General features: G+C 41.7%; 1 protein-coding gene across 2 annotated transcripts in view; it reads left to right on the top strand.

Moving 5' to 3' along the window:
• DNAH2 (dynein axonemal heavy chain 2) overlaps positions 1-20,066 on the top strand; it is a 100,078-nt gene that overhangs the window by 43,296 nt on the left and 36,716 nt on the right. For both annotated transcript variants that reach the window (XR_012492034.2, XM_019745158.3), the window contains exons 28-46: positions 124-206; positions 323-503; positions 854-992; positions 2,056-2,273; positions 2,537-2,638; positions 2,980-3,105; positions 3,785-3,895; positions 4,197-4,385; positions 4,812-4,915; positions 5,014-5,203; positions 5,686-5,866; positions 6,591-6,718; positions 7,043-7,195; positions 7,474-7,599; positions 17,395-17,613; positions 17,854-17,971; positions 18,181-18,317; positions 19,172-19,309; positions 19,399-19,557. Coding sequence is in view for 1 of the 2 variants with exons in the window: in XM_019745158.3 (XP_019600717.2) it covers positions 124-206; positions 323-503; positions 854-992; positions 2,056-2,273; positions 2,537-2,638; positions 2,980-3,105; positions 3,785-3,895; positions 4,197-4,385; positions 4,812-4,915; positions 5,014-5,203; positions 5,686-5,866; positions 6,591-6,718; positions 7,043-7,195; positions 7,474-7,599; positions 17,395-17,613; positions 17,854-17,971; positions 18,181-18,317; positions 19,172-19,309; positions 19,399-19,557 (2,802 nt within the window). In the remaining variant the exon portion in view is untranslated. The remainder of the gene's footprint in view (positions 1-123; positions 207-322; positions 504-853; positions 993-2,055; positions 2,274-2,536; positions 2,639-2,979; positions 3,106-3,784; positions 3,896-4,196; positions 4,386-4,811; positions 4,916-5,013; positions 5,204-5,685; positions 5,867-6,590; positions 6,719-7,042; positions 7,196-7,473; positions 7,600-17,394; positions 17,614-17,853; positions 17,972-18,180; positions 18,318-19,171; positions 19,310-19,398; positions 19,558-20,066) is intronic.

The raw sequence follows: 20,066 nt of genomic DNA, 5'->3' as shown, positions 1-20,066 counted from the left end.
CCCCCACTTCCTAAGCCTGGAGCAAAGGCTTCTAGCTTTTCATCATCTGATGGTCTATCCCAGCTCCTCTTCCCCTTGGGGACTAAATACCTGATTTCACTGTCCCCCAATTTCTTTCTACAGGCATTACAAAACATTGCCAAGACTTGGGATGTGATTCAGTTGGATATAGTACCCTACAAAGATAAGGGCTATCACCGACTCAGGTAGAGAGGGCCTCTGGGCACTAGGAGGGAGGGAGGCTATGTGACCTGGGCTGCAGAGTGGGGACCAAGGACTGGCAGACGGGGATGGAAAACGATTTTGATGCCTTCTTCTCCAGAGGTACAGAGGAAGTATTCCAGGCGCTGGAGGATAACCAAGTGGCTCTGTCTACCATGAAGGCATCTCAATTTGTCAAGGCCTTCGAGAAGGATGTGGACCACTGGGAGCGCTGCCTCTCCCTCATTTTGGAAGTTATTGAGATGGTGCTTACAATACAACGTCAGTGGATGTACCTAGAGGTCAGGATTCACTGCCTGAGCTCTTCCTATACCCTGATTTTACTCCTTTATTTGCATAGGACCTAGGTATTTGCCCTTTTATCAGCCTCATTTCCCCAACGCTAAAGCCATTCTTCATCGAGGACCCAAGCATCTGACTTAACTATTACCTTTAATCTTCAGTTCCCTCCCTGAAAAGCCTTGTTGTTCTTCCTTTTTTTTTTTTCTTGGACCCAGATACCTGGCCTCTTGCCCTTTGATTCTAATGCTCCTTATCTTCTACTCAATTGTCATCCCTGGTCTGGGAGGAGGGAACAGAGTGTGAAGAGTATATGAGAAACAGCCTCTCACCCCAATTCTTGACCCTTCAGAATATCTTCCTAGGAGATGACATCCGCAAGCAGCTGCCCAATGAATCAGCCTTATTTGACCAGGTCAACAGCAACTGGAAATCCATCATGGACCGAATAAGCAAGGACAATAATGCCCTCCGAAGTACCCACTATCCAGGTCTGAGTTCCCTGGCCTCTTGCCCTGACATAGCCTCAGTTGGTGCTGTGTATATGTGAAGTCATGGCCACATGCTTCATTTATTGAAAGATTGATTGTTGTACCTGGCTCTCATACCATTACCATTGCCTCTTCTAAGCATTAAATAATAGTTCAGTAAATTAAATTTGACAAATATTTGAGTGGAGTACAACGTAGTGGTTAAGAGAATTTACTGTTGTACTTGCACATGATCTTCCTACTTTTGCCTCTTAACCTTTGTACTAGCTTTAGTGTTGGTTGATCCACTGCTTTTATTATGTTTGCCTTTGTCAGTGAGATTTTTTTTTTCTTTGTGATATGTTCTTATTCGTATTTCTATTTTTTTCTTTTTCTTTTTAAAGAAGTCCCTTTTACATTTCTTGTAATACTGGGTTGATGGTGATGAACTCCTTCAGCTTTTTCTTGTCTGGGAAGCTCTTTATCTCTCCTATGATTCTAAATGATAGCCTTGCTGGGTAGAGTAATCTTGGTTATAGGTCCTTGTTTTTCATCGCTTTGAAGATTTCATGCCAATCCCAGTCTAGTGCTCTTTTCACTATGTCACAAGGGACACTGGAGACTTCAGGGGTTGCTGACTTCTTTCATTGTGTGCGTATGTATTTCATATGTATTTGAATCTAATGATTTCACTCGTTGTGTTGTGTATGTGTAGGATAATCTCTAATTTTCAGACTCTTGGGATGACTGGCAGAGCCCTAAGCTCTTTGGTGGAATGGGACTGTTGTTCTAAATACTGATGGATGATGTAGTTATATTAATAGAATCATATATAATGCGTAATTAATGCATGATGTATAACATATGTAATAGTGTATAATGAATAGTTAATAATGGATTAATGAAGAGAATGAGATAAGCATGATAGAATGATTGGGGATTCTTCTCTGCTTCCTAAGATGATTATGGCAATTTGTACCCCAACATTCAAGACCTGGCAAAGTGTACATAGTTGGAGACTCCAGATCTACTCAGGGCAATGGTAAAAGGGCCACCAAATGTCATTCATTGTTCTTCTTCCCAGGCCTCCTGGACACATTGATAGAAATGAACACAATCCTGGAAGACATTCAGAAGTCTCTAGATATGTATTTAGAGACCAAGCGCCATATTTTCCCCCGCTTCTACTTCTTATCTAATGATGACCTACTGGAGATTCTGGGCCAGTCTCGCAACCCAGAGGCAGTGCAGCCACACCTCAAAAAATGCTTTGACAATATCAAATTGCTGAGAATGCAGAAGGTCAATAGAGGTGGCCATGATGGGATGGAAGGCAGGGGAGGGATGCTGATGTCAAGGTATTTGAAGGCCTTGGTGGGGACCCTGACCTCCCAATGGGAGGGGGATGTTAATGATTCTGGAGTACCTGTGATAGAACTTTTTAGAGTTGGTAATATTGAGGGCAGGGGAGAGGAACAGAAATTACCCTCAAAGGGCCCATATACCTTCTAGGCAGATACCAGAGGTGGGCAGGTCAGGCCATTAATAGCTTCTTGTTTCTACAGATTGGGGGACCCAGCAGCAAATGGGAAGCTGTAGGAATGTTCTCAGGTGATGGCGAATATATTGATTTCCTCCACTCAGTACTTTTAGAAGGGCCTGTGGAGGTGAGTTGTGGTGAGGGTTTAAGAATCAAGCTGATTCTTCCTCCCATTAGGAAGTTTGCTTGGCTCTGAGGAAAGACTGTTTCTGTGAAGGGACTTTAGTCACTTTCTGCCCTCCCACAGACTGTTCCTAAAAACTATAACTTCTTCCCTGAACCTGAAAATGAATCTGTCTCCTGGTCTCCTTGTCCCCCAGGGGTCCAAGCCAGAGGCTGCCCAGGTCCTGCTTTCCTCTTGGGTCCAAGCCCTGCAGTCCTGTTTCTTAAGCACCTTCCCTCTGGGGACTCTTATCTCTGGCTCTGAGGATGAGCCATCTTGCTCTCTTACCCCCCCCCCCCCCCCAGTCCTGGCTTGGTGAAGTGGAGCGGACCATGAGAGTAACCCTACGAGACCTTCTCCGGAACTGCCGCCTGGCCCTCAAGAAGTTTCTTAACAAAAGGGACAAATGGGTGAAGGAGTGGGCTGGCCAGGTGAGCTGTGTTAGGCACGGCTGGAGGAATGAGTGTCGGGAGACCAAGATTGGTCTGTTAGAATTCATTTGGCGTGTTTGAGCTGCGGGAGGTCAGGTGAGAACAGAGGGAAAAGATCATGACCTCCCCCAGCAAAGAGGGGTGTGGAGTTTTATAGGAGGGTAAACGAGGCCGTTCCCCCTTCAATGAAGAAGGGGTTTTCATTGACAAAGGGTTTCAGGGCATAAATAAGCCCTCTAGCTCCACACCCTGGTGCGAGGTCACTGTCCGGACCATCCAGGCCCACTGATCACAGGCCCCTGGAAGATTAAGCAAGACAGGATCAAGAGAAGATGGCTTTTAAGATAAGGTTTCTGCTCCTGACCTAAATATGGCTTAACAGGCTGAGTCAATAGAAATGAGGGAACAAGAAAGATAGGGCTGAGAGGGAGCAGCGAATGTAAAGACAGAATCTTGAGTCTCAAAATACAGGTTTCTTGCCTCATTTTGGGCTGTGGCACTGGAACCCTGCATGCCAGACCCTTAGCTCCTGACCTTAGGCATTTGCCCCACCCTTCAGAGCAGATTAGCGTATGGAGAGGAGTAGCACCTAGTCCTGGGAGAAGCTGGGATTTGGGAGCTGGGCTATGTGGGTGGCCAGGGACAGGGCTTTGGAATAAAACCTCTGCACATGCTTCAGATGGTGATCACTTCCAGTCAGATCCAGTGGACGGCTGATGTTACCAAGTGTCTGCTGACAGCTAAGGAGCGGGGAGACAAGAAAATCCTCAAGGTCATGAAGAAGAAGCAGGTGGGGAACCCAACAAGTATGTGATAAGCTTGGAGTTAGAGTTGGAGAAGGGGAGATTACCAATTTGTAGTTAATATTAGAGATGGGAAAGGGTCATAGTGAGGGTGCTTTACGGGAGAAGTCCAGTGAGGAAAGTTTGAGTGGATTAGAAGAACATTTCCCTGTGCTGTTATTGGGGGTCAGAAATTATAGTGGGGTTGGGGTTAGCACTGGGGTTGAAAGTTGTGTTAGGCTGGGATGAGGCATGATTGACTGATTGCGTTGCTCTGTCCACTCTCTTCCTTACCACCTCATTCTACAGGTGTCAATACTGAATAAGTATTCAGAAGCTATCAGGGGGAACTTGACCAAGATCATGCGGCTTAAAATTGTGGCTCTGGTGACCATAGAAATTCATGCCCGGGATGTGTTGGAGAAGCTTTATAAGAGTGGCCTCATGGATGTCAATTCTTTTGACTGGCTCAGCCAACTGCGCTTCTATTGGGAGAAGGTGCAGATGGGCTAGCTCCCCACTCACACACCTTAAACCTGATCCTAATGCATTAATTAAATTCCTATTCTCTAAATACAGTAATATCCTAATCCATGCCTTAGTCCTGTCACAGTGCCCTAATCCAGTTCTTAATTCTATCACAAGTCTCCTAAGTCAGGAGTGGCAAACCATTTTCCAGTCGGTGTTCATTATATGTGTCACTTGATCAGGATTCAGGAAGGCTTCAGGCAGCTGCTGCAGTGGATTGGGGTGTACATGCAATACAAACCCATTTTCCATCTTGGCCATAAACTCTTTTCTCCTCTTAACTCTACACTGAACCCCTCATCTTCTAACTGTAACCTCCCCACCATCTCCAGCGCTGCTCTCAGTCAGTTCCCAGCTCTAACTCTTCCTCTCTCTTACTCTGCCCTGTTTCTCCAGGATCTCGACGACTGTATGATCCGCCAGACCAACACACAATTCCAGTATAGTTATGAGTACTTGGGTAATTCTGGCCGGCTTGTCATCACCCCTCTGACAGACAGGTTGGTCGTGTGGGATGAACACGGGGGTCGGGGTGGGGGCAGTGAATGCTGAGTAAGTTTTCCAAGAGTCTGACTTAAGTCCTGTCCTCAATTCTTAGGTGTTACATGACACTGACCACAGCATTGCACTTGCATCGAGGAGGCTCCCCCAAAGGTCCAGCAGGCACAGGAAAGACTGAGACTGTCAAGGACCTGGGCAAGGCCCTTGGCATATACGTCATTGTGGTCAACTGCTCCGAGGGTCTGGACTATAAATCCATGGGCCGAATGTATTCAGGCCTGGCCCAGGTCAGCATCCTGCCACCCTGTCTCAGAGGTCCCTTAAATACCTTTAGTCCCAGAAAATCAACTGGAACCCAGATCTGGTTCAGTGCTTTGTAACTTACAACATTGCATCGCCTTAGTTAGTTCTTACAATTGGGGAAGTTCCTGCATCTCTCTGAGCTGCACTTGCTTATTTGCAAAATCAAAAGATTATGTAAGAATTAAATAGGATAATGCATGTAAACTAGTACATAGTGTAGGCACTCAATGCTCACATGTTCCCTATCCTGGTCTCTTTCCAACCCACACCTTTTCTAGCATTCCCCCAGACTGTCCGTGTCTGATGGAAAGCTCTGGCCAGAGGCTACAACAGTGCTATTCTGGGCTCTCATGCCCTCCTCACCTATCAAAACACTTCAGGAAGGGCTATGTTAGCCACACTTTCTAGTTTCTCCCAATATGGGGTATCTCTCTTGCTCCCAGTGACTCTGCCTCCCGTCCCACAGACGGGTGCCTGGGGCTGCTTTGATGAGTTCAACCGAATCAACATTGAGGTGCTGTCGGTGGTGGCCCAGCAGATCCTGTCCATCCTATCCGCCCTGGCTGCCAGCCTCACCCGCTTCTATTTTGAGGGCTTTGAGATAAATCTGGTGTGGTCCTGTGGGATCTTTATCACCATGAATCCTGGTAAGAGCCAGGGAATAAAGGGCTCCTGGGGGAGAACTCGGTGTCCAGGGCAGATGACTGTGTCCTCCACTCCCTCCTTTCAGGCCAGTGTATTTAGCCAAGTGAAATGTGGCTAAAGACAATGAAGTATGAGGGAAGGATAAACACATGACTTTTTGGGAGAAGGGGAGGCAATCTTACTGTTCTTCCTAAGGGGATTAATATAATAACTGCTGTGTGTATATATGTAGCCCTAGGCTTTGAAGGTACTTAACTATCTTCTCCCATTGGGCTAGCTCCCAGAGTTCTGATTTATCTGCCATCCCTTTTGAGGATCAGAGAATTTCCCCAAAGTGCAGGCACTAGGGTCTCTCATTACTGTTCCCTAGGAATTGCCCTGGGGGAAGGGTCTAGGAGAAAACAAAAAAGGGTTTAGGTACTAAGAATCAGAGAAACAGCTGTGATTTCTATTAGGACTGATGTGAATTATACATGGAACTTGGAGAGATGAAAAAATGGCAGCTCTGTGATTTGACTTTGGAACAGGGCCATGCAGAGAGTAAGGAAAGGCCCAGAGATAGGGAAGAGATGCAAATTAGTATGGGGGGAGCCGGGGACCAGATGAGAAGGGAAGAGATCTTGGAGTTGGAGTTGGGGATGGAGCTAGGGTTGGGAAAATGGGATTGACTGGGGAGTGGATCTTTGGGAAGCACTATGGATTCTAACAAATGGTGCTGTTTTCCAGGCTATGCTGGTCGCACAGAGCTTCCTGAGAATCTTAAATCCATGTTCCGTCCAATTGCCATGGTGGTGCCTGATTCTACTCTTATTGCAGAAATTATTCTTTTTGGGGAGGGCTTTGGCAACTGCAAGGTATTCCAATAATCTCTTTTCTCCAGTTATTTTCTTTCCCTTCCATTATTAGTTCCTGGATAGAGGAACTCTGTGAAGGCCCCACAATCAGTTTATCATCTGAGGAACACAGATTACTGTCAGTAGGATATGGAGGCAGAAATATTCACAGGTCTCTCCTCCATGATGGCACGATTCACAAGGGCTTTTCATTAGGATTGTCCCTAGACCACCTCCCAATGCTTCTAGTCCTGGGACCTAGTTTCTTGTAGCCATAAATGTCCCTACATGAAGCAGAAGGATTTATAGGGAGATGGGTTGTTTCCTCCTGTTTTCATTCCCTAGATTCTGGCCAAGAAGGTGTACACACTTTACTCCCTGGCTGTGCAGCAGCTCTCCAGGCAGGACCATTATGACTTTGGCCTACGTGCCCTCACCTCCCTTCTGCGCTATGCTGGCAAGAAGCGCCGCCTGCAGCCAGATCTGTCTGATGAAGAGGTAGGTCAAGGGCACAGCTCGTGAGCCTTAACCTCCGTCATCACTGGTCCTATACACCTTCGCTAAACTTTTTCAGATCCTTTCTTTCCCCAGATTGGGATTCCCACCTTTCTTTCTGTCCCCTGTGTTGCCTGAGTTTTACCTGTCATATTTTTAAAGATTAGCTCAGGTGTATCCATTGTTCTTGGCTTCTGCCCCTCACCCCTTGGAGAGGAAGGGCCTAGTGAGTACCTAGGCCCTGACTCCTCCAACCTGACTCTTTGTCTTTTCCCACCTAGGTTTTGCTGCTCTCAATGAGAGATATGAACATTGCCAAGCTAACTTCAATCGACGTGCCACTATTCAATGCCATCATGCAAGATCTATTCCCTAGTATTGAGCTGCCTGTCATTGATTATGGCAAGGTATTTGTTCCTTAATACTCATTTGCCCTCATATGTGATCTCATATGTTATCTTATATGTCTGGAAACATTACACTTGGCTCCCAGGCCTTGTTCTCCCATTCGCTAGCTGTGACATTGAGCAAGCCAGTTGGCCTCTCTTTGGGCTTCCTAGTCTATAAGAGGATGTAGACCTGGTATTCAAGCATTCTACTCTCTCACCACAACTGCCTACCCCCCCCCCTTACCCCCCCATCTGACTCACTGGCTCAGGTACTTCCACTCTTCAGTTCTTTAACTTCATTGAGATTTCTAATCCACTGGCCTTTCTACTTTCTCTATACCCATCACCCTCTCCTGCCTCCACTTCTCTCCTCATTCAGGGAGTTTTATGGAGAGATTGCTAGGAGCTGTTTGATATATGAGAGCAGTGGAATGGAAGTAAGTGGCGGAGGAGGATTTTAGAAAGTACAGGAATTTTCTTTTCTGGCAATATGGCAGTTTAGATACCCTGAATGATCCTTTCCATTGAAACCACTAAAATGATGGATTGATAAAAATATATTAAAAATATGTTTTTAAATGCATTGCTAAGATGGCAAAATGGGAAGAATTCTGGGATGGGGAGAGGAGGATAAAAACAGGGAGATAAGTGAATGTGAAATCTGGCTTTCTCCCTGAAAATTTTTGTCAGATTTAAGGAACTGGGAGAGGAGATAATGCAGCCCAAGTTTAGAGTTACAATAGAAAACCCAGTCCTGTATAAACCTCCGTCTGCCAGGGAAGACACCCTTAGTAAATGGGAAAATGAGGAACCCACCATTGATAATAGTTCATAAAACTAAGAGACTTCTTGTTTTGACCGATGATGGGCAGAGGGGGTAAAATCTCCTTTGAGATTTCCTAACCACAAGCCACACTCACGTGGTCTTTGGTCATAATATTTTCTACTGTGTAATTCCAAAAATCTCAAACTTAAAACTTAATTTTAAGTAGTTCCAGATTGTTAGCTTCCCCCAGGTGACTGTCAGAGCCAATGCAAATTATTTCTGGAAGAATGAAATTTCAACTCAAACCTCAGAGAATTCTCATAAAAATTCAAGATAAAAGTCCAAGAAAATGAGTAGCTTCTGGTCAAAAGTCCCAAAACACACAAGGGAACAAGATACCATGAATGGGAAGCAGAAGAACAATAGAACAGCAGAATCAGATCCCCAAAGACTTCAGATATTGAAGATAATCAGCACAGAATTTTAAAGTAACTAAATTTAATATGTTTAAAGAAATAAAAGAGAAGCTTGAAACTATAAGCCAGGAACAAGAGACTTCTAAACTAAGCAGATTTGAAAAAGAACCAATAGAATTTCTGTAAATGAAAAAATATTATAATTGAAATTAAAAACAACTCAATATATAGAGGGAATACTTCCAGGTAAGGAAGATGAATTAAAAACATTTTTTTTTAACTTTTGAAAATCTACTACAAGTACTCTAAAGAGAACTTTTAAATAAGGTGTCCATATCCAAAAGGATGGGGAAGATGGAAGAGGATATAACAACAAAAATTTTAGACATAAAAAAACAAATGAATAAGTTTTGACTTACTCAGCAAACCTGAGAGGGCTGGAAGTGGGAGAAACTGAGAGGCAATTCTCAAAAGGCTAAGCATTTGTGGAATTAGATACCTCTGAAAGTAGGGAATAAAGGAGGTGTAGCTAAAATAAGAAGGATTGGAGGCAAACTGTCTTGGAAGCAGTTAGATCTCTAGATCTCCCCTTCTCTGTGACCGTGGTTGACCATGTCTCTCCCACACTGGCAGAAGACTAGAGGGCACAACAGTATGTCTCTGGACTAGGGGGCACCAGGTATAGTTGAGTAAACTCTATTAAAAATGGGGATTAAGTTAATGTTTACACATCAAATGCTGAGACTCTTAGTCTTCTTTTATCTCTCAGCTCCCAGAATGCTGGCAGCCAGACAGGAAATTGGGAGACTTCTCTCTGGAGAATCTGTCTAGCCTAACAGGAATGCCCAAGACATTGAGAATAGTAATTTCCCTGTGAAAGTCCTAGATAAATCATCTACAGACATAGTCACAGTCTATCAGCCCTGTTCACACTTAGGACTTCCATTCAGTTTTCAGTCCTCCACCCTTATGTACAATCAGAAAATCAAGGGTCACCACACATTGGAGGAAAGCCTCTAATGTGAAAGCAGCCAAAACAAATAGGAAAAAACATATTGGAGAAAATAGATAATGCTAAGAGAAGGAAAGTTTTTTTTTGGTTTTTTTTTTAAAGACTTTTTATTGGGGAAGGGTGACAGGACTTTATTGGGGAACAGTGTGTACTTCCAGGCCTTTTTTCCAAGTCAAGTTGTTGTCCTTTCAATCTTAGCTGTGGTGGGTGCCGTTCAGCTTCAAGTTGTTGTCCTTTCAGTCTTAGTTGTAGAGGGCGCAGCTCAGCTCCAGGTCCAGTTGCCATTTTCTAGTTGCAGGGGGCGCCCCGCTGCCCACCATCCCTTGAGGGACTCCAGGAATTGAACTGGCAAACTTGTGGTTGAGAGGACGCACTCCAACCAACTGAGCCATCCGGGAGGCAGCTCAGCTCAAGGTGCCGTGTTCAATCTTAGTTGCAGGGGGCGGAGCCCACCATCCCTTGCAGGACTGGAGGAATCGAACTGGCAACCTTGTGGTTGATAGCCCACTGGCCCATGTGGGAATCGAACCAGCAGCCTTCGGAGTTAGGAGCATGGAGCTCTAACCGCCTGAGCCACCGGGCCAGCCCAGTTTTTGTTTTTTTTTAATCTATCATTGTATTCTCAGAGATAAGATGGAGATACTGTCGCCATGAAATATTATTTGAAAAGAAATATTCCAGGGGCGGCTGGATCGCTCAGTTGGTTGGAATGCGTTTTGATTATTGTTGCTCTATAGTACAAGCTAATGTCAGGAAGTGTGATCATATTCCCCCAAAAATAAGACCGGGTCTTACATTAATTTTTGCTCCAAAAGACGTATTAGGGCTTATGTTCAGGGGATGTCATCCTGAAAAATTATGCTATGGCTTATTTTCTGGTTAGGTCTTATTTTGGGGGAAACATGGTACTTCCAGCATTGTTCTTTTTTCTTAGAATTGGTTTGGCTATTTGGGATGTTTTGTGGTTCTATACAAATCTGATGATTTTTTGTTCTATTTCTTTAAAAAATGCCATTGGGATTTTGATGGGGATTGCGTTAAATCTGTATATTGCTTTGGGTAATATGGCCATTTTAACTATGTTGATTCTTCCACTCCATGAACAGGGAATGTCTTTCCATTTCTTTGTGTCTTCACTTTCTTTTAAAAATGTCTTACAGTTTTCAGTGTATAGGTCCTTCAGATCCTTGGTTAAGTTTATTCCTAAGCATTGTATTCTTTTTGTTGCAATTGCAAAAGGAATTTTTAATATTTCTTTTTCTGAGATTTCATTGTGAGTATATAAGAATGCAATGGATTTTTGTACATTGATTTTGTAGCCGGCAAATTTACTGTATTCGTTTATTATTTCAAATAGCTTTTTGCTGGAGTCTTTAGGGTTTTCTGTATAAAGCATCATGTCATGTGCAAAAAATGACAATGTAACTTCTCAATTCCCAATTCGGATGTCTTTTATTTCTTTCTCTTGCCTGATTGTTCTGGCAAGGACTTCCAATACTATGTTGAATAGCAGTGGTGATAGAGGGACAGCCCTGTTTTGTTCCTGAATATAGAGCAAAGGACTTCACTTTTTCACCATTAATTATGATATTAGCTGAAGGTTTGTTATATATGGCCTTTATTATATTAAGGTATTTTCCTTCTATCCCCATTTTATTAAGTGATAGATGGATGTTGTATCTTGTCAAATGCATCTATTGATATACGTTTTACTAATATTTAATACTGTTTACAAGAGACACACCTAAAACATAAAGACAACAGGTTGAGAGTCAAAGAATAGAAAAAGATGTATCAGGAAAATTCTAATCAAAAGAAATCTGGGGTAGCAATATCAGACAACATAGATTTTAAGGCAAAAAGCATTACTAGAAATAAAAAGGATCACTTAATAATAAAGGTTCAATTCACCAGGAAGATAAAACTCTCCTAAATTTAGAGATACCTAATAATATAGCCTCAAAATAAATAGAGCAAAATTTTGCAGAAATGCAAGAAGAAATAGACAATCTACCATCGTAGTGGAGATCTTAACATCTTTTAGTAACTGATAGATCAAGCACACTAAAAATCAGTTACGATATAAAAGATTTGAACAACACAATCTTGATATAAAAACATCTATAGCAATTACATTTTTTTCCATGTTGGCAAATAGAATTATCTTTTATTCAGTAGAATATCACAATATAATTTTTAAAAATAAATAATTAGTGTTTTTTTAATTTATTGCGGTGACAATTGTTAGTAAAATTACATAGATTTCAGGTATACAATTCTGTATTACATCATCTATAAATTCCATTGTGTATTCACCACCCAGAGTCAGTTCTCCTTCCATCACCATATATTTGATCCCCCTTACCCTCATCTCCCACCCCCCTCCCCCCTTACCCTCTGGTAACCACTAAACTATTGTCTGTGTCTATGAGTTTTTGTTTCTCATTTGTCTTGTTCTTTTGTTGTTTTTGGTTTATTACCACATATCAGTGAAATCATATGGTTCTCTGCTTTTTCTGTCTGACTTATTTCGCTTAGCATTATATTCTCAAGATCCATCCATGTTGTCACAAATGTTCCTATATCATCTTTTCTTACCGCCGAATAGTATTCCATTGTGTATATATACCACAACTTCTTTATCCATTCATCTATCGAAGGACATTTTGGTTGTTTCCATGTTTTGGCCACCATAAACAAAGCTGCAATGAACATTGGAGCACAAGTATCTTTATATATAGATGTTTTCAGATTTTTTGGGTAGGTACCCAGGAGAGGGATTGCTGGGCCATATGGTAATTCTATTCGTAATTTTTTCAGGAACCTCCACACTGCCTTCCATAACGGCTGCACCAGTCTGCATTCCCACCAACAGTGTATGAGGGTTCCTTTTTCTCCACAGCCTCTCCAACACTTGTTACTATTTGTCTTGTTGATGATAGCCATTCTGACGGGTGCGGTGATATCTCATTGTGGTTTTGATTTGCATTTCTCTGATGATTAGTGATGTTGAGCATTTTTTCATATGTTTATTTGCCATTTGTATGTCCTCCTTGGAGAAATGTCTCTTCAGGTCGTCTGCCCATTTTTCAATTGGGTTGTTTGTTTTTTTGTTGTTGAGTTTCATGAGTTCCTTGTATATTTTGGATATTAGCCCCTTATCAGAGGCACTGTTTGCAAAAATCTTCTCCCATTCAGTTGGTTGCCTCTTTATTTTGTCGATGGTTTCTTTTGCTGTGCAGAAGCTTTTAAGTTTCATATAGTCCCATTCATTTATTTTAGCTTTTACTTCCCTTGCCTTTGGAATCAAATTCATAAAATGCTCTTTGAACCCAAGGTCCATAAGTTTAGTACCTATGTTTTCTTCTATGCAGTTTATTGTGTCAGGTCTTATGCTTAAATCTTTGATCCATTTTGAATTAATTTTGGTACATGGTGACAGACAGCAGTCCAGTTTCATTCTTTTGCACGTGGCTATCCAATTCTCCCAGCACCATTTATTGAAGAGGCTGTCTTTTCTCCATTGTATGTTTTTTGCTTCTTTGTCAAAAATTATGTGTCCATATTTATGTGGTTTTATTGCTGGGTTCTCAATTCTATTCCATTGGTCTGTGTGTCTGTTTTACTGCCAATACCATCCTGTTTTGATTATTGTTGCCCTGTAGTACAACCTAAAGTCAGGGAGTGTGATACCTGCAGTATTGTTCTTTTTTCTTAAGATTGCTTTGGCTATTCGGGGTCTTTTGTGGTTCCAAACAAATCTGATGATTTTTTGTTCTATTTCTTTAAAAAATGCCATTGGGATTTTGATGGGGATTGCATTAAATCTGTATATTGCTTTGGGTAATGTGGCCATTTTAACTACGTTGATTCTTCCAATCCATGAGCACAGAATGTCTTTCCATTTCTTTGTGTCTTCTTCAATTTCTTTTAAGAATGTCTTATTGTTTTCAGCATATAGGTCTTTCACATCCTTGGTTAAGTTTATTCCTAGGTATTTTATTCTGTTTGCTGCAATTGCAAAAGGAATTGTTTTTTGTATTTCTTTTTCTGAGATTTCATTGTTAGTATATAGGAATGCAATGGACTTTTGTACGTTGATTTTGTAGCTGGCAACTTTACTGTGTTCGTTGATTTTTTCTAATAGTTTTTTGGTGGAGTCTTTAGGGTTTTCTATATATAGCATCATGTCATCTGCAAAGAGTGACAATTTAATTTCTTCATTCCCAATTTGGATGCCTTTTATTTCTTTCTCTTGGCTGATTGCTCTGGCAAGGACTTCCAACACTATGTTGAAAAGCAGAGGTGATAGGGGACAGCCCTGTTGTGTTCCTGAACGTAGAGCAAAGGGCTTCAGTTTTTCACCATTAATTATGAGATTAGCTGAGGGTTTGTCATATGGCCTTTATTATGTTAAGGTGTTTTCCTTCTATACCTATTTTATTAAGTGTTTTAATCATAAATGGATGTTGTATCTTGTCAAATGCTTTTTCTGCATCAATTGATATAATCATATGTTTTTTGTCCTTTATTTTGTTTATGTGATGTATCACATTGATGGATTTACGGATGTGGAATCATCCTTGTGCCCCGGGGACGAACCCCACTTGGTCATGATGAATAATCTTTCTAATGCATTGTTGTATTCGATTTGCTAGAATTTTGTTTAGGATTTTTGCATCTGTACTCATCAGAGATATTGGTCTGTAGTTTTCTTTCTTTGTGTTGTCCTTACCAGGTTTTGGTATCAGGGTAATGTTGGCCTCATAAAATGAGTTAGGGAGTACTGTCTCTTCTTCAATTTTTTGGAAGAGTTTGAGCAGGATTGGTATTAGATCCTCTTTGAAGGTTTGGTAGAATTTGCCAGTGAAGCCATCTGGTCCCGGACTTTTGCATTTGGGAAGGTTTTGGATGACTGATTCAATTTCGTTACTGGTGATCGGTCTGTTTAGATTTTCCAGTTCTTCATGGTGCAGCCTAGAAAGGCTATATGTTTCTAAGAACTTGTCCATTTCTTCTAGGTTATTGAATTGAATTTGGTGGCATATAGTCCTTCATAGTATTCTTGGATGATCCTTTGTATTTCTGTGGTGTCCGTGATAACTTCCCCTTTTACATTTCTGATTTTGTTAATTAGTGTCTTCTCTCTTTTTATCTTAGTGAGTCTAGCCAAGGGTTTGTCAATTTTGTTAATCTTTTCAAAGAACCAGCTCTTTGTAACATTAATTTTTTTCTATTGTCTTTTTGTTTTCTATTTCATTTAGTTCTGCTCTGATTTTTGTTATTTCCTTTCTTCTGCTGACCTTGGGTTTCATTTGTTCTTCTTTTTCTAGTTCTTTAAAGTGTAACATGAGGTTATTTATTTGGGATTTTTCTTGTTTCTTGAGATAGGCCTGTAATGATATAAATTTCCCTCTTAAAACTGCTTTCGCTGCATCCCAAAAATTTTGGTAGGATGTATTTTCATTGTCATTTGTTTCTATGTATGTTTTGATCTCTCCTGTAATTTCTTCTTTGACCCAGTCGTTCTTTAAAAGTATGTTGTTTAATCTCCATATATTTGTGTTTTTTCCTGCTTTCTTTTTGCAGTTGATATCCAATTTCAAAGCCTTGAGATCAGAGAATATCTTTGGTATGATTTCAATCTTCTTAAATTTGCTGAGGCTGATTTTATGAGCAATTACATTCAATAATTGAAGAATAACTATTTTTTTTCAAGCACACATAGAGTATTTAGGAAAATTGACCATGTAAAGGCTATAAATCTGCCTCTGAAATTTCAAAGGAATTTATTTTAAAAAATTTTCTGATCACAATGGTAACTCTACTGATATCAAGCAAAGTAGACTTTCTGGCAAGCAGACTATTAAAGGTAAAAGGGGACATTTCATAATGATAAAAGGGCCAATGCCCAGAAAAATAACAATTCTAAATTTGTATGCACTTAATAATATAGCTATGACATACACAAAACAGTATTGACTAACTAAGAGGAAAAATAGATACTTCCACAACCCTAATGAGAAATCTTGACATAGTCTCTTAGAAATTGATAAAGGAAGCAGATAAAAAAATCCATAAAATGCAGGTTGGGATGCTTTCAACAGATTTGACCTGACACACATAGGACATTATATGCAACAACTGCAGGTACATATTCTTCTCAAGTGTGCATGGAACATTTACCAAAATTGACCATGTGCTGGGTTATTAAGTATAGGGCTCATAAATTTCAAATGATTGAAAATATACAGAGGATGATCTCTGACCACAATAGAATTCTACTAGAAATCAATAATAAAATATAATTTAAAATCCCAAGTATTCAGAAATTAGGTAATACAATTTTAAATAACTCATGGGTCCAAGAAGAAATTAGAAAATATTTTAAACTGAATAAAAAGAAAATGTGACATCTTAAACTTGTGGCATAATGCTAAACATGCACACGTGTCCGATGGTGGGGAAAACGTGTAATGGCCACCACAACGAGAAGGTATCTTAAGACGAACAAAGCAGACAACTCCATAGAATATAACATAATTTATTATAGCATAATTTACTTACAGCAATGTGGGGTTGGAATGGACCGATGACCCAGCAGTTATCCACTAGCAGACCCCTGTTACAGTACATTTTTATAATCTAACTCAGGTACTAATGGTGAGACAAAGAATGCAGGATGTGCCAGGGGTCATACCGCCTGGTGGTCTTGTGATAGATGATTGTTTATAATGGATACTATCACTGGTTTGCTATTTATCTCTGTTGTGATGCCATTCTAGCCATGACTAACAAACATAATTATGGCTACATTTTAAGGAACACAGATCATCACGGTGTGCTTTGCTAAAGACATTAAGGTTGTGCTGCACAAATACAGTTGATTTTCTTCACATCTACATCTATACAACACATTCTACAGTAGTACAAAAACATACTACTAAAACTAATTCTCAAATAGTGGAAAGAAATAGTAGTGGTGAGGCCTCTGGTGTTTGAGAGAAACAAGTAAAGATCTCGCATCTATTTGAAATTATTTGCTTGCATTGGCTGTATGTTTAAAAATGTCACACGATTCTGGACTGATCCACATAGTCATGGTTCTATAAGCATTACTTTTTAACTTAGGTGCTGATTTGTTTCCTGTCTGGCTCTCCCACTAGACTGCGAAGTCTGCAGTAGGATGAACTCTACTTTGTCCTCAGGACCTAGCACACCACTTGGCACGTACTATAGAGGCTTAATAAATATTTGTTGAATAATATTAGGAAAAATGTGTACAGCGTGTGTCAGACATTGTGTTTCATGCTGACTGTTCTATCTGGATGAGGAAAGTATCATCTATTTAACAGATGAGGAAACTGAGACTCAGAAGTAACTTACTCAGGTTCACATAAGATGGAAGCTGGGGACCCGGGCTGGCTGACTCCAGAGCCCGATCTCTTAACTATGCAATTGGTCAGCTTCCCAGGGAATGAACAGTTGCCAGAGTGCAAAGGGTCCTGTTACCATTTTTAACAGTTTGAGCATTATCTTCCCAGGCTTGGGGAGATTTGAAAGTCCATTGCACGCCTCCTCCTTTTTTTCCCTACTTCCTGTATTTTTCCTTCTCTCAGCTGCAGGAGACGATTGAACAGGAGAGTCGAGATATGGGCCTGCAGACCACGCCATTCACCTTCACCAAGGTCATTCAGCTGTATGAGACCAAGAGCTCCCGCCACTCCACCATGATTGTGGGCTGCACGGGCAGCGGCAAGACTACCTCGTGGCGAATTCTTCAGGCCTCCTTGTCCTCCCTGTGTCGCGCTGGAGACCCCAACTTCAACATTGTTAGAGTACGGAGTTGGGACGGTGAAGTCACTGGCAGAGACTTGAGTAGCAGGAAGATGGTGGAGGCTAGGAGCAAGGATACATAGGTGTCAGGGAAGGCAGTGCAGGCCAGGAGGCAGTGCCTGGGTCCAAGGAGGCCTAGGGGAGATGAGAGAGAAGGGGCAAATACAAATCCCTGGAAATAAAGGGAGATCTTGGGATTTGTGTCTGCCAGCAGCTCAAATCCCTTCCTGTGTCATTTTTAGGAGTTCCCTTTGAACCCTAAAGCACTGTCCCTAGGGGAGCTGTATGGGGAATATGATCTCAACACTAATGAATGGACAGATGGCATCCTGTCCAGCGTCATGCGGATAGCATGTTCAGGTATGCAAAGGATCATGGGGTGGGGAGAGCAGATGCCTAAATCTCCTAGGGGGTGGACATTCTGGGGATAGAAAGCTCGATTTGGGAGAAAATTGCCTGGATAATGCTGAGGCCCAAGGAAGCATCAGCTTGCATCTCTGAGGAGATGAATGTGGAAGGAGGGCTAGGTGAGAAAGCTGTGGTTTCCTTATCCTCCATCTTCTACCAAGACGAGAAACCAGATGAGAAGTGGATCCTTTTCGATGGCCCTGTGGACACACTGTGGATTGAGAGCATGAACTCCGTCATGGATGATAACAAAGTGTTGACCCTCATCAATGGAGAGCGCATCGCATTGCCTGAGCAGGTACAGGAGCGCGCTGACTACCGAAGGCCAGCAGAAGCAGAAACTGGAGGGCATGAGGCACAGCTAAGGGGAAGAGCTGGGGGATCCTAAGAGAAGAGGAAGTTCTATAGGAGAGAGCTGAGGAGGAGGCTGCCTGGATTCAGGGGAAGCTGTGACTGAAGAAAAATTGCCTGCCTACCATGGATGTGGAGAACTATTATTTAGAAAAGAACCTTGTGTACTAGGAAGCACTGTGTAGATTGAGGGAGCCCTTCTGAGGCTCATTTCTACTGACCTAGGAGGCAGGACCTCCGCTTATGCACCTGGGGTTTTGAATTCATGGGCTGTAAAGCCCACGCTTTTCTATCCACTCAATGTGAGCTAGAAAGTGTTTTTTCCTAAAGATAACCTTGACTAAGATCTGATTTCTTTTAACAAACATATCTTTGTAAACCTCAGGGCTTTATTCATCCTGCCACACTTGGTACCATGTTTCCCCGAAAATAAGACCTAGCCGGACAATCAGCTCTAATGCGTCTTTTGGAGCAAAAATTAATATAAGACCTGGTATTATATTATATTATATTATATTATATTATATTATATTATATTACATTACATTACATTACATTACATTACATTACATTACATTACATTACATTACATTATATTACATTATATTATATAAGACCTGGTCTTATAGTAAAATAAGACCGGGTCTTACATTAATTTTTGCTTCAAAAGACGCATTAGAGCTGATTGTCCGGCTAGGTCTTATTTTTGGGGAAACACAGTACTTGGAAGAGACACCTTGGGACATCAGAGTTTTGGCAGGGTGGAAGAAAAGACAAGGTTTTGACAAAGTATATCCTTAGGTGTCTCTCCTGTTTGAAGTGGAGAACTTGTCCATGGCCTCTCCAGCCACCGTGTCTCGCTGCGGGATGGTATACACTGACTACGCTGACCTTGGCTGGAAGCCTTATGTTCAGTCATGGCTAGAGAAGAGGCCAAAGGTATGATGGGAATTGAGGAGAGGGAAGGTAATCAGAGTGGCCTATGGGACACAAGAATAAATAAAGAGCCCCTTCATATTCATTTCCAGATCGAGGTAGAGCCCCTTCAACGCATGTTCGAAAAATTCATCAACAAGATATTGGCCTTCAAGAAGGACAACTGCAACGAGCCGGTACCCCTCCCTGAATACAGTGGAATCATCTCCCTCTGCAAGCTGTACTCGGCCCTGGCCACGCCAGAGAATGGGGTAAGGAGGACCAGAGCAGGGCCAGGCAGGAAGGATTCGTGACCTCCCAGGGACAACTTCAGGGAAATCGTGTGTCTGAGACACAATTTGAACACCTGTCTTGAGAGGCGCGGAGACTATCAGGGGAGGCCTCACCGACCATGGAGGCAGTGAGGGGTGTGTGCACACATGTGGTGACTGTGCATACACACTGCAGGCCAACCTAAGGTCTCTAAAGTGGATATTGTACACAATGGGTCTCACTGTAATTTCCTACTTATATTTTGGGAACTGGGGAAAGTTCATTTGGTTCCTCACTTCTCCATCCTTTCAAAAAATAAATATTAAGTCTTGGTATATATGAGGCCTTGGGATATTTCTGCTGGGAGGAGCGCCCAACCTAATCTGATGAGGGGGTTTAGAAATTTTTAGATTCATTGATATTTAAGAAGAAATTTTGTTCAGTTAGAATTATAGAGTAAGGACCAAAATTGGATATTTTTCTGTTGAGATTAAATCACTGCCTAGAA

Source organism: Rhinolophus sinicus, chromosome 12 (genome assembly GCF_057876585.1).
Source record: "Rhinolophus sinicus isolate RSI-liver-muscle chromosome 12, RSI-T2T, whole genome shotgun sequence".
Lineage (NCBI taxonomy): Eukaryota > Metazoa > Chordata > Mammalia > Chiroptera > Rhinolophidae > Rhinolophus > Rhinolophus sinicus.
This window is presented reverse-complemented; position numbering and strand designations above follow the sequence as displayed.